At 44.5% G+C, this 15,211-nt stretch overlaps 1 protein-coding gene across 1 annotated transcript in view; it reads left to right on the forward strand.

Moving 5' to 3' along the window:
• Nucleotides 1-13,852: 13,852 nt before the first annotated feature.
• Nucleotides 13,853-15,211, forward strand: part of LOC102381835 (brain-specific homeobox/POU domain protein 3) — a 1,816-nt gene continuing 457 nt past the window's right edge. Inside the window, exons 1-2 of the mRNA XM_006032178.1 lie at nucleotides 13,853-13,972; nucleotides 14,742-15,211. The exon at nucleotides 14,742-15,211 is cut by the window's right edge and continues 457 nt beyond it. Of these exons, the coding sequence (XP_006032240.1) occupies nucleotides 13,853-13,972; nucleotides 14,742-15,211 (590 nt within the window). The remainder of the gene's footprint in view (nucleotides 13,973-14,741) is intronic.

Raw genomic sequence — 15,211 nt, forward strand, 5'->3', positions numbered from 1 at the left:
TACAAATGAAAGGGATCTGGGGGTAACAGTAGACCCCAGGATGAATCTGAACTGGCAATGCGATGCAGTAGCCACTCAGGCCAATAAAACTCTGGCATGCATCAATCGATGCGTCTCCCGTAAATCCAAAGAAGTGATTCTCCCACTTCATTCAACATTTGGTGCGGCTGCAGCTGGAGTTTTGCATCCAGTTCTGGGCACCACACTTCAACAAGCATGTACTAAAGCTCGAGAGAGTCCAGAGAAGGGCCACCCATATGATCAGGGACTTGCATGGCAAGCCATATGAGGAGAGGCTGAGGGATCTCGGACTCTTCAGCCCAAAGAAAAGAAGCCTGAGAGGGGACCTGATTGTGGCTTACCGCTATATCGGAGGCATACATCAGGGGCTCGGTGAACAACTGGGGGTGCCCTGGGGGAAAACTAGAAACAATGGCCACAAACTCCTGGAAGATAGTTTCAGGCTGAACATTAGGAAAAACTTCTTTACAACTAGGGTGTCCAGACTATGGAACAAGCTCCCCCCAGAGGTGGTGCAATCATCTACCCTAGAGGTCTTCAAGAGAAGACTGGATGGTCACCTGGCTGGGGTCGTCTGGCCCCAGATGTCTTTCCTGCTCATGCAGGGGGCTGGACCCAATGATCCTTTGGGGTCCCTTCCAGCCCTATGATTCTATGAATAACAATGCACAGTCTTTAATTTGGTTAATGTTGTTAATTATTTTATGACTCCCTTGCCTCTTTTCCCTGGAAACGTCCCCTGATCAGGAGTAAGAGTCAATCATCTCCTTCCTTTCTTCGTCCTTTCCTCTAAGTATTATTTTTAGTGCCGGAGTTTCCCCTTCTCCTGTTGAGTGGCCATTTACAGCATGCAGTGGTTACTTGTGAGGTCAGGACTGGCTGTCAGCCAATCAGAGCTGAGCAGCTGGGATCTAATAGCTCAGGCGCCAGCCATTAAGGAGGAAGGATAATATAGGTCATCTGTGACATCATCTCTCGGAAAGGTGGGGTGGGGGATGAGAGATGGGGGAAGCAATCATTTAAATTTGGAGTAGAGATAACTGGAAATTTGGGCTATCAGAATAATGGCATAGAGGAAGATATGGGGATAAATATAGATATAGTTTCTGTAAGAGAGAAAATGGGTGAAGCTTGCAGAGAGTGAGAAGGAGAGAGGGATAGAGAGCAGCAGAAAGACTGAAAAGCAGCAGGCTTGTGTGCTCTGAAGTGGGATGCATTTTTTTATGCTTATTGAGGGTGCCAAGGGTGATGGCTGGTGCTCCGGTTGCATGGCTTCATTGTGAGAATGACATGGGATTGTTAGGACAAATGTTCCCAAAACAAGCAAGGAAACAACAAGCCCCTCCCTTCAGTTCCATATTCTGGGAACAAAATATTCTTCCATTATCTAGACGGCTCCTCCAGTGCTCCCTTTGTATAGAATGCCATGCCTGACTCCCTTCTTCCAGCTCCCCACTGTTGCTGCCACTCCATGGCTCTTTATTTTCACTAGCCAGTTAAATCACCCCCTGGATTTCCCTGGACCTTCAAACTATAACTCACAAGTGTGTTGCACCTCCCATTTGTGACATCAGCCAGTCCAAGCAACAGTCTGCATTTGCACTTGGGAAAGGTGGATGAGTAGAAATTATTCCCTCAAATTATTCCCTCCTTCCAGGGCTCATCTGGGCTGATGTCATGACACCTCCCATCTTTCTTAGGATCATGTTAGCATACAACCTTGCAGCATTACAATTTTCTATTGGCCAAATCACAAAGCAAATGGCTGGATGTGGCTGATTCAGATTTCTTCATATCCTTCCCTGACCTATATCCCCACCCAAAGGACTTACTCTTTTATTTACACTGAGACTCCTCCATGCCCCTGCAAGCTTGGCTGTTGCCTTTCCACAAGGTTTTCTCAATGTGCATAATTCCCAATGTCACACAGCCTTGCTCTGTCATTTCCAGCGGGACTTGTTTTTCTTTCTAATGCTGGACCTGAGGGAATCCAAAGAATAAGAAAGGGGAAGGAGCAGAGTATTGCCTGAAATAGATGCAGCAGTTTTATATGTATGAGAAGAGGAGAGAGGAGAAAGGGTGTTCCCCTTGTTAAATATTTACCACCCAAGTCCTGGTTATGTGATATTTCCTGCCCTCTAGGAATTCCTAGCTAATGTAATTAGTGCCCAAAGTACTCAGACATATAGCAAAATCCCAGCAGGCAGAGCCCACCCAGCCCTTAGAACCTCTTGTTCTCAAACAACTCGAGAATGGGACATCTTGATTGAAGGTGAGCAACCCCAAAAATGTTTGAGTCAAGGTCTACTGTTGTCTCAACTGCTATTTCATAGACTCAAACCTGAACCTGATCTCCTCTTCTCTCTTGATTCTCAGAGGAAGAGTTTTCACTACAAACATCTAAACCGAGTTAACCCTTTTCCTGCCAATATGTATTCACGACATTGGGGTGTGTTTGGTTGTACTCCAAGAAAACTGACTGAGACGAGAGGCTCAGATTTCCTTCCCAAACCATTAGCTGTGCTGTTAGTGCATAGGTTCTGCTGTTTTTGTGCATTATTGAAGAAGGGCTCCTGAGTCTAATAGGGCAGAACTCATTAATACACATTCAGTTTCATTTGTCTCCTTCCTTCTTTAACCCATTGAACTAAATAGTGTAATTTCCTGAACTTTCCCCTTTGAATTATTTCAGCATTGGTCTGTCCCCACCGGTCTGTCCTACAGGGGACAGCTGCTTATGTGATATTGGGCAAATCTAGAACTCATTCTCTATCTGTAAAATGAAAGTATTAATCCTTTTACTCCCCACCTGTGGTCTGCCATGGATAGTTAGCTTGTAAGTTCTTTGAGCAAGGGCTGTCTCTCACCTTGTATTTATACAATGACTAGCACATGGGGCCTTGATCTCAGACAAGGCTTCTAGGCAGTACTACATCAAGCATGAGGTTAAGAGTAAGGTGATTGTAGAATGTGGGCAATTCTTACCAGAGCTCTTGTTTCTACAGCGTGTCAGAGTTGATGCTGGTGATGCCTCCTAAAATCAACACAGTAGAAGACCTGTCATTTATGTCTGAGGTTGATGGGTCACTTGCTCTGAAGGATTCCTTGTGTTTGCAAGTGCCACAGCAGATGATGCTATGTGCCATAACTTGTCCAGCATATTCTGACAATGGAAACTCACTGCAGCTCCTTCCATCCAAGCTTGTTTCACTTGCTGAAGTGCCCTTGTGAGGAAACCTCAGGTCCCATTACAGAGGTCTGGTCTGGAAGGGCTGAGCCAGAGTGCATGGAGGCATTTGATTACATTATATGTGTGCTTCATCTCAATTGCCCAACAGATGACAATGAGAACCAATCTGGATGGCAGCAAAGGATCTTTTCCTCAACAGCTGCAGTTCACCAGCTGCGCTCCTCAGCCAGTCACTTCACACGCCAGGATAAGGCCCCAAAGGATTACAGGACAAGGAGAGAAGAGAGTATTTTGCTGCCCAAAGACAATGCCTCTTTGTTTCCTTCTTCATTGAACTCAGGGTTATACAGTGACAGGTGCTAAGCTCTGTCATTCTTACTTCCTTGCTCTGATAAAACTTGTGCTGAAGTCAGATACATTTATAGCATTTTAGAATTATAGAAAAACGTGGCTGGAGTGGGACCTCAGGAGGTCATGGCAGGATCATCTCTGTCTAAACCATTTTAGTCAAGTGTCTGTCTAATCTGCTCTTAAAAACTTCCAAGGATAGAGATTCCACAGCCTTTCTAGGTAATCTATTCCAATGTTTTACCACCCTCATAAGTAGAAAGTTCTTCCTAAAATGCAACCAAAATTTCCCTTATTGCAATATAAGACCATTACCACTTGTCCTGTCCCCTGCAGCCAGAGAAACTAGTTTATCACCAGCCTCTTGATATCTACCCTTCAGGCATTTAAAGACTGTTTTAAAATCCCTCTTTAGTTTTCCCTTCTCCAGATTAAATAATCCCAATTTTTCCAACCTAATCTCATAACATATCCATAGACTGTTAGATAGCTAACACTTTTTATTGCTCTCTGCTGGACTCATTTCAATTTGCCTATTGCTTTCTTGAACAGTGGTGTCAAGAACTGGACAAAGTATTCCAGGTGATACTTTTTAAAGGACTTTGCCTCATTTTTTTCACATGCAGGGGAATGGGGCGATAAATCTGAGTTTGTAATGGAAAAATACCAGCAGCAGGGACTAGACCATATCCCCCAATGGAAAACACTTGCCCGTTGAAATCAGGCATGCCCTAACTTTCCAGAAGTGGGCTAAAACAAGCCCTTGTGCCACCTATATGAGCTTGACATGAGAGTTCCTAGTGTGAGTTATACAATAGCTAGGTCTTAGGTACTCTCTGGCTGCATGAGTAGATATACTTGATACACTGAAAGGGTTGCATGAGCATATCAGACGAGTCTTCCTTACTTTGCACAGGCAGCCTATCAAATATTTAACAGGCCGCCATAGGCAATTACATTAGAGGAGATAGTTAAACACCCCCTACCCTAGGGCACCCCCCTGCAATGTAAATCAAACAAATTGGACTCTTTTCACAATTGACACACACGATTTTACTTACTGTAAATAATTTAGTATTAAAAAGTAGACATACACTTTGCCCCATCTGTATTTTCTTTTCTCTTGCTCTCTTCTTCTCCACTGAGTTGGATCGGCATGGACTCTGGGCTCCTAATGTAGTAGATGGAGTGGGGGAATTTTGCTGCCTGGGTGAGCTGTTAAAAGATTCCCATTTTCTAATGGAAGAAACCACATTCAGGAAACTCACAAAGTTGCCCATTTAAAACAGACCTAGATGTTCCTTGCCAGCAAACACCAAGGGAAAAGAAAAATTCTCCCCCTCCAGAAGGGGCCCTCCATATATTGCTGGCTGGCACATCTCAGGGATTGCAGCAATCTCTCTATAAACTTGGATGAATAGTTACACTTTTTAAATTAAAAGCTATCTTTCATGATTAGGTGCAGTGGGGTTTTAATAAGGATTTTTACAAGCTGGCTTGAATCATTTGTCTGCATGGATAGTCTTATCTCCTACACCTAGAAGGTTAGATTTTTTTGTATTAAAATATGCAGTGATAGTCAGATTGATAAAGACGGACCTTGTCAACAGTGGAAACTTCTGTTCCCCTTACCCCCTCACCTGATCATTTTGAAAACACATTGTTTTTAAGATGGGACTTGATTTATGTTAGCAAGACTATGGGTGATACAATACAAAGAATTTAGGCTTTATTCAGGCCAGCTGTAATTCCAATGTATTCAATAGAGCTGCATCAGGGTCACTTTAGCTTTAGTTATGGGGCACTTCTGACCTCACACTAATTTTAATCAAAGGTAACTCCATTGACTTAGATGGAGAAGCTCCTTAGTTACACTGCTGTAACTGAGAGCTGAATCAGGCTAAGTTTAGTGCATCAACTCTGAAAGGCTTATGGTTTGATCTTCAGCACCTGTGTTCCTGCACTCAGGCAAGCCTTTTAAACCACTCTGATGTCCCCTGTGTTCAGTACCTGCCATGTAGAGCTGGTTACAAGTGTCCTGATTAATTGCTTTTTCCCATAGAAAATGGAGATCTGATGAACCTACCCCGCTTTGTCTGAAATATCTTGGATCTCACTTTTTGCTGACAGCAAAGGCTGGGTTCCTGCAGATACTTCCCTAATTCCTGGTGGATTACCTTGGCTTTGGGGACCCAGTGCTTCTGTGGTCTGCAACTCCGGGCAGCTGTACCAAGTGAAGTGCCTTAGGGCTGGGGCTCCAGCTATTCTAGGGTCTATGGCTTTGGAGCGGATGCATAAGGTGAACAGGTCTAGCTCAAGATCCAGTGCTTCCTTGTTTCCCAACTCCTGGTCAGCCAGCAATGCCTAGCCCTCCAAACTCCCCCCCTCCCCTTCCCCCCCACCCCAATCTATGAGCCAAAAGCATAGAAACTAGGCCTGTGCAAAGTGGCTAGTTTTTTCTTTGGATTCAAATTTGGCTGATTCAGGAGACAGTGATTCGATTCGATGATTTGAATCACTGTCCCGAATCAATTTGGCCGAATCTAATTTGAAGATTTGGCTGCTGCTGAATCTCCAAATCACCCAGGCCCATCCCCTGCCCATTCTCCCAGCCCCTGCAATGGCTGCCCCGCCTGCCCCAGCTCCTGGTATTTTGCAAAAAAAAGCCGTGACTCACTGGGTGCTGAAGAGTCGGAGAGCTTTGAATTGATTTGGACCTTTTTACTGGTCCCCTGATTTGATTCAGATTTGGAGATTCAGCCACGGAATCAGGCTGTATCTCCTCCAAATCGAATCACCACCTGAAGCTTCACACAGCCCTAATAGAAACCCTCGGTTCTACACGTCTTTGAATTCCAGACAGCTGTTCAGTGAAAGTGACATTTTGAACATTTTTGCTTTGGTCAGTTTGGACTGAAAACAAACAAACCCCCAAATCCCTTGTGCTCTAGAAATCCTGCTATTGGCCAGTTTCTTAACCATGGGTAGGTGCAGCCCTGGGTATATGGTTCATAGGAAACAGAGATTATCTGGAGCATAGGGCTCCCTGGCTACGCAGACATCACCCCCCCCGCCCCATGATGGGTGCTAGTAGAAGAGCCTCCATTGACCACCTATGCCAGTTCTAAGACATCATGAGATATGTTTACAGGATTCATTTCTGCCCCATTTATGACTTCTTTGCCCCACTGACATGACAAGGCCTTGATCTTGAAACTTCCTGGAGTCTCAGGTTCAGATCTCAACAGAGGTGGCTCAGTGCTTCATCTGTTGAAGGAAATGAAACGGGTGCTATGTACTTCACTTCATTTGGGTACTGTCCCTAAGACTTGGAGAGTAAAGATCCTGACTACTCTATGTTGGTATTATCCTGAAAGAGGCCAATGGCTGCCAGCACATATGTATCATGTCTAAAGACAATTGCAGATATTATTCAAGCCAATGAGGGTACCAAGGATTCTTTTTTCAGGCTCAACAGAAGGAACAATCAATCCTTTTATGTAGTAAAAATAGGTAGAATTTGGAGGCAACCACCCTGAGACCACATGACAGTCATAGCTAAGCTCCTTTGCCTGATAGGTTTCCCTGCCTGCAAATGCAGGAGCTAGGATCTCTGTTCCAGGCTATTTATTAGAGACAGAAAGGCAAGAGAGAGAACTTTTAATGTGACCCTTGGAGGAGGCAGAGAGACAGGGATTCTTGGGTACAGAGCTCACTGGAGTGGCAGATGTGGGGATTTCTAAATAAGGAAACTGCCTACTGCTGTTTGTTGCTAGTGAATTCAGGGAAAGATGAGCATCCTTTTAAATATGATTAAATCTGACCCCTATCACTGATATATCCTCCCATGGGAAACCACAACAAGGTATTACTTTGACAAAATTCTTAGGCCAAAGACACAACCACAGCATGAAAAATCCACTAGCTCTGAATTTTAAGCATTTTTCTTAGTATTCTTTACTTAAGCTTCCTTGTCCCTCTGATGTTGTAGTGTATATTGGTTAGCTACCAGGATATTAGACTCTACCCCAGAAGTCACTGCATTTCTGAGTCATCAGATTGTGAGGTTCTTTACTCATATTTTATTCAATCCCAGCAGAAGTACCACCACCATTATTTTCTTTCCATGGAGCCCTGAACTTATGCTGTTGCATATTTTTGCATATCTTAGTTTTAAGATATCTATCTTTGTCAGTTTCATAGAGGGATCTGCCAAACCTCTAGCAAACTGGATGGCTTTCATGTGTTATGTCCACAGTGTACCTGCTCTTCTAGCTCATTTTGACTCAATCACAGTGTGCTTTTCTTTAAATGTTATGGTTGCATCCTTGTTGCTACCTGGAGAGGTTGTGAAATCTCCATCCTTGGAGGTTTTCAAGACCTGGCTAGACAAAGCCTTGGCTGGGATGATATAGTTGGGGATGGTCCTGCTTTGAGCAGGGGGCTGGACTAGATGACCCCTTGAGGTCCCTTCCAAGCTTAATTTCTATGGTTCTGTGATTCTATATTTTTAATCTTTTGGATGTTACAGCACATCATTTCTGAGCCCAGCAGGATAAACCTTAACATGGCAGAACCACAAGGTAAGCTTACATCCAAAGATGTACACATCTGAAAATCAATTTAAAATCTTCACTGTCTTCAATATGAGTAGAGATCAGCAATAAGAAAGATTATGCTTATTTTGAAACAGAAATCGTGGTATTACAAGGGACAGGAAAGGAGAAACACGTAAGTTGATTACAATAACCAGTTCAATTGTCAATGTAAAATGGGTTTATGCCAGTTTTGCAGTATGGGATGTGCTTCAAAGTAGCCAAAATGTCCCAGTGAACCTGGTTTCCTATTTGATTGTTTTTGCAAACAAGTCCAAAAAGCTGCCCCTCTCTTTCTAAAGAAATCATTCAACAACAGAACATGTTCTCCTATGTGTAGTTTGGGGTCCGCCACATTGTTGCCAGGTATTTATGGAAGATACAGTGTAGATTAATATTTTTATATGCAGATATGAATGCACCTAATCTGTGCAGAAATGTTAGTCCCTTCAATTCAAATATAGTCAAAGATGCTAGTACTGTCCTGACACTGCTGGGTAGTTCTCCGTGGTGCTCCAGCAAAGCTACAAAGGTCTTTGGCAGTGAGAATCTCTTCACAGAAATGACCGAGGAATGACAGGGAAGGCTCCACATCAACATGAATTTCCCCAGTTGGTGCCATCTAGAACTTCAGCAGCACTCACATTTTTGCCAGAAGCTGTGCCTGTGATACCTGCAATGGGGGTCTTGCCTCAGAGTTTCCTTGCAGCAGTCCAGTGCATCTACTAATATCATTTGAGCCACAGCTGATGATTATGAACTGTGCTGGGACAGAGATCATACTAGTGACTCCAAATTTAGACATGAGAAGAACGCTATACCCTTCACCCAGGGCCATTTGAGATCAACCCAGTACTAGAGGTATCTGACTCTAGCAATGATCCTAGCCTGCAGTAGAGAGCTGTACTGCATGATGCAGAAGTAGTGGAATGGAGACAATAAACACCATAAAATAGGTAAGTCTTTCCCAGTATAGGGCTGGCCCCTTCTTGCCCAGTGAATCTGTTGAGTCCTAACTGCTGAAGGGAAGGCAAGTCATGTTTCTGTGCCTTCTCCCTCCACCACAGGGAGAGTAGATGATGGTGACAAGCATCTTAGAGCTATGGATTATCAGGGTTAGGGCTGGGACTCACAGTCCACCAACCAAAGGTGGCTGGAAGTGTTTCTGGCCATTGCTGCTAACTGGATGTACAACAATAATCTGTATTGTGGGTCTCAGTGTCTGAACATCCTTGTGATCAGAAGAATCTGGAGGCTCCTGCTTAATGCCTGTGATTCAGTCTCTGAGCACAGTTTAGAAATTAAAACAAAACTGATATTTATTGTTTTTTAGGACCCACAGAAACAGTGTGTCAGGAGTTAAGTGTAATAAAAATGTTCCTAGACCTGTGATGGTTCCTGATTTTGTGTCTAATTCTGCCAACTTTCTTTCATGTCACCATTGATGATATGATCAGTGATGTTAGCCCACACAACTGGAATCAAAGTGAAGAAAACCATGCCTGTAGATTTTAGTTCTACTGGAATCACTGGAGGTGAGGAGCATTTATGTGTTGCTGTGTTTGTGTGTACACAATTGTTCATGTTGTGACAAAGTATGTATTTGTATATGTGTTTGCATACATGTATGTACTTGTATATGTGTGTGTATGCATTTATGTGTTTTGCATGTTTGTATGTATGTATTTGTATACGTGTGCTTTATGTATGTGTCTGTATGTTTGTGTGCACATTTACATGTCTGTGTATATTTAGATGTAAATATCTACATGTAGGTATCTCTGTGTGTATATTTTTTATATGTGAAATCAGTGTTTACCACACGGGAAGGGGCAACACAACAGAAAAAAAATGTATTTTCTTGTTTCCTAATAAGTTTGTCAGTAACTTTTTGTCTCCTGGGGCACTAAGATCAGGCCCTATGCTTCCCAACACCCAAGCAGCTGGGGACCCTGCTGAGGGAGCATGCGGAGCCACTGCAGAGAGACAGGCTCTCACCCTATTCTGATACTACTGCTAGTCCAACCAACATGTAGGTCTGTGGTTATGAGGAAGCCTCACCTCATTACACTTGGTCCACGCTGTGTAATTCACGTCTGAATCTGAACTGTGACTTCCCCTACATGAATATGGGCATATGGCCCATGAATATGGGCATATTCAGATGCAGAGTTTTGGTTCAACTCATGACAACAACAGTGGCAAGCCACAAAGTTAGTCTCCAAATTGGTTAGATCCAGGGTTCAGGATCCTTATATCCAGCATCCCTGGCTGGGGATGGAATTGCTGACATGCAGAGAAGAAGGATGGAGAAGGGAAGATGGGAAAAGGGGTATCCCACAGATCCTCGAGACAAAACAAACAAGCTAGCAAGAGCAGGTAACAAAGAGTTAATCATTTCACAAGCTATTAGCCCTGTAAGAAAGAGAGATCCTGACCACACTGCAGAACTCCAGGCAGTGAGAATTCCCCCTTGCAGTCATTCTTCAGGAGTCTCTGATGTAAAAGGGAACGCAGCACAAACCTCTTGCCGGTGACTTTCCTTTGCTCATCACCCAATGCTGCAATCTCTTTGCAAGCAGTGGATGCAAGAATGACTCAGACAGTTGTGCTAGTGAAACACAGGGGGGGAAAGAGTTCTCAGTTCCCACAGGCTCTGTGTGTTCATGGACATGGAGTAGCCATGTTTGCAGGGTATGACAATAGTCCCATCTGTCCTATACAAATGCATAATACTCAAACAAGTAGGCCTGGATCAAACACTGTTAGTTAGCAGTTTTATTTAGGATGGATCCTAAAGTCAATGCCCGATCTGAATGGCTAAGTCAGGCAAGGCACAAAGCAGATGCATGAATAAGGGAGAAGGATCCTTCCCTCTGAGGCTGCAAAATGGAGACTCTCTGCAGTAGCACAATGACAGGGATCATTTAAGCAATACTTCTGGTGCTCCCTTCCATCCTAAGGATGCTGTGGGAACTGCCACAACTGATCCTACAGTTCTCCCATGCCCTGCCCTGTCCCTCTTGTCCACTGCTCTCTTGCTACAGATACTTCCCAAAGGCTCCTGGCCACAAGGGACAGTGCATTCCCAAAGCCCACAATTTCTGTTTTTGTGCTCCAGCCTGGCAGAGTTTTTCTGTCAAGGATGTTCCAGTGTCATAGGGCTGGAACCAGGATTTATGGTTAGTCTTTCCTCAGATACAATCCCTATGGATACATAAGTTATGATAGGCTAGATAGATATATTTTATTGATTCACTGCACTCTTCATTGGCCAAGAACAATCCAGTGGCTGGAGACTGGATCGTATCACTAAGGTCTCAGGGTAGTTTAGGGGTCTGAATTTGGACTTCCCCAGTATGTGCATGTGTTCATGCCCTGAGACCATCTCCGGTTTGGGTTTGGTGCTGTTCCAGCCAATTAAGTTGTGTTCAGTTTTTCCTTTTGAACTTCCCTCTCTAGCTGCCTCCCTCCACTCTGCTTTTCCTCCCTTCAGTTTTTAAAGCAGATTTTTAATGCACCCATTTTTCCAGCTCTAATCTTTTCTATTCAGCCCTCTCTTGCTTCTGCTGTGGCTAGATGAGGAACCAAGCTGGTGCAGCACTGACATGGGAGGCCTCTGAGGAACATTTTAGTTTTGATGGGATCCATCTGATGGCATTCTGCCTTCTGAATTTTCTTTGAACTCCGTCCACCATCATGATGTTAGGTGGTTCTGTGTTGGTAGCCAGCAGAAGCCCAGCAATACTAATGACTTGTTTGCACCACAGCTCTAGATGTCACAAACACTCCTGTGAAATGTATTGTATGCTTCCACTGTTGTAAGAAGACACACTGTCCTGCTGCAGTTGTATTTTTTCTGAGCAAGGCTAAGCATTTTTTATCCTACACTGGCTCACCCTGTATTTCTGGTATGGAGCAAGCACTAGGGAAGCGCCTGTATCAGTATAATCTATCCTTCCCAAGCACTCACAACATCCCTGCTTAACCTGAGTGACAACTGAGTGCAGTATCTCTGTTGTCTGTCAAAACATACCTGCTTCCATGAAGGACTGAGAATATTTAATGTGGGCTGAGCAAGGCTTGGGTTTGCTAACTTCCCAGTCCAGATCAGACCCAAGAGCATTATTTCCATGTACATTTTAGCCGCCTAGATCAATAGATAAATAGATAACCATGATGAGCCTTATGATACCACACTACTCACTTCAGAAGAACAGGTTACAAATAAATAACCAATATTAATGTATTTCAGTTACATTTATTTGAGTAGGTAAAAGTGCTGTTGAGACATTTTTTTCAACCAAAATTAATATTTTGTGGGCATTTTTCATTTTAGCTGTTCTAGTGCAGGTTTTTATGGACAACATGAAAACAAAGGTCAAGAATACCATTTCCATTTTTTATTTCTAATTAAAAGACCAAACATAACTCATAATACTTTTTGATAAAGGTGATTTTTGCAAAATTCTCTTTAAGAAACAATTTGTCTTTAAAAAAGCATATATTATACAATAAAAAATGTTCACCATGTGTATGTGTTTAAACTGCCACTAGTTATTTTATGAAGCTAACCATTCAGCACTATATTTTTCATTACAGTCCATCACACATTAAAAGAAGGCTGAATGCAGTCAGTATCAGTCATGGATCTGTGTTGCAATCCTTATTCCTCATATTCTGAAACCGAGAGAAAGTTCTTATTCATATTCCTCCCTGCTTTTGTGACTGATCTCATCGGGGGTTTTTGAAAGCCTTGATTTTAGAAAAGATGATAGCACCCTTTTCCTTTTTTAATGAAAAAAACCCAGCAATATATTTTGGTTGGGACAGATTCTGTCTTACAAAGAATACTGAGCCCTTCAAACACTGCATTATATGCTTACTTCTCTTCAACTGGGTCCTGTGAGTAGTAACAAGTCACTGAATTGATTTGGTTCATCCTGAGAAATGCACAACCCCCCAAGAAATACACTAAATAAAATTTGTTTTTAGCCACAAATCCATTTTATTTTTACTATTCACCTATTTTCAGATATTCTGAATTTCCAAGGATTTGATTAGTAATTGTTATGAAGAACCTCCCAGGATTGTTTTATTGCGACTCATTGCAGCTCACATCAGTAATTTTGTGTTTAATCTAACTAGATGCTTATAACCAGCTTTCCTTGGGGATCCAGGAAATTAAGCTCGCTTTAACTGAATTGTGAGCAGTGTTTCACGGTCAGGGGAGGGGCTGTTGGACACTGGGTTAGTTTTATGTCCCCTCCTCCTCCCCATTTGCTCTCAAGTTTAGGAGTCACTTGGCTTGCACTCCGGGGCACTGTAACTGTTCCACTGCACAATGGGATCAAAATTCACTCTAAGCCACCTGACTGCCTTCTGTTGTGAGAGCGATGGGGAGAGGCAGAGGGGTGGGGAAGGCTGTAGCTTTGCTGCCAGTGAGATCACAGCCTGCTACTCCCCTTCTTAGGGGAGCGGTGGGACGAGGGGGAGGAGCCTGCCACTAAACCCTCCAATCGGAGGTGCTGGGGGAGGGTCAGGGTAGGTCTATAATGCCATTGATACTGTGATCAGAAGTCAGACAATAACAACAGACCCAAAGAGCAAAGCTCAACAGATCCCACCTGCTCATGCAACAGTGGCAACCTGGTGCCACTGCTTCTCTCCCTCTCGTTTTCTCTCTGCCTCTGTCATCATGATGTCTATGAACAGCAAGCAGCCTTTCAGCATGCATCCCATCCTGCATGAGCCGAAATATACCCACCTGCACACCAGCTCAGAGGCCATCCGGAGAGCCTGCCTGCCAGCCCCTCAGGTAAGCCAGCCCAACAGCCCAGCAAGTCACTCTGGGCTGAGCCGCTTTCTCACCCGCCGCCAATAGCCTCCTCCGGGGAGTCTGCTTCATGGGGCATCTCCTGCTACCTGCCTTTCTCTTTGCTTCGGCTAAAGAATGAAAGCTACAGAAGTCCTTGACAGCAGGCGGGCTGTTTCCGCGGACTGACTTCACCCGAGGCTTAGAGATCTCTCTGAACTGGAGATCTGGCTGTCTCCTCAGAATTTCTTCTTCTTTTTTGAGTTAAAAAAATTGCTGTTTTTAACAGACAAATTCAATTCATCAGAACCTCCCGGTCTAGACAGGTGATGAATTTGTCAGGCAGTTCGAGTCCTACTCATTTATTTTCCCCTACAAGGTATATCGGTCCTCTGAAGGAAAGGAGTGTGGGGGGGGCAGACAGCTGGCTGGGAAAGATGGTGGGTTAGGAAATAAGGCGACTAGTTCTTTGGCACGGGTTTGCAATGAGAAAGAAACTGTTTCCCCCTCTTACTTGGCCGTGGTTTTGCAAGTGAGCTGATTCAGTTGCTCCTTTAATGGGTGTAGGTATAGTTTGGGGAGCACGAGCTACAAATCTCTGCTTCTGGAGCTCGCTCGCTGGTGAGGAAGTGGGGGCTCGCCAGCAATTGTTCCCGACTCCCGCCCCCTGCTCCCCTTCCGCACCTGAGAGCCTGCGCCCTCGCCTGCCCCAGGCAGCGCCGGGACGATGGCGGCTATCCTACTGCTCCTGTTTGTTTGTTTGTTCCTCCAGATCCAAGGCAATATCTTTGCGGGCTTCGATGAGACTTTGCTGAGAGGGGCTGAAGCCCTGGCAGCCGTGGATATAGTATCTCAGAAAACCCATCCTTTCAAGCCAGATGCCACTTACCACACCATGAGCAGCGTCTCATGCACTCCTACCTCCTCCTCTGTTCACCTGCACCACCCTTCCGTCCTGACCACCCACCATCCTCACCATCACCACCACCAGCCCTCGCAGGGCTTGGAAGGGGAGCTCCTGGACCACCTCAACTCTGCCATCCCTCTCGGGGGTGTCCCTGGACCTGATGTGGGCTCCACGCCCTCCCATCCGCATTCCCACATGTCCGCCATCAACCACATGGCCCATCACTCTCAGTCTATGAACATGGCTCACCCGCACGGGTTGGCCTCCCACGCTGTCATCTCAGGCCCCGACACAGAGACAGACCCCAGGGAACTGGAGTCCTTTGCAGAGCGGTT

The sequence above is a fragment of the Alligator sinensis genome, unplaced genomic scaffold, assembly GCF_000455745.1.
Source record: "Alligator sinensis unplaced genomic scaffold, ASM45574v1 scaffold27_1, whole genome shotgun sequence".
NCBI lineage: Eukaryota > Metazoa > Chordata > Crocodylia > Alligatoridae > Alligator > Alligator sinensis.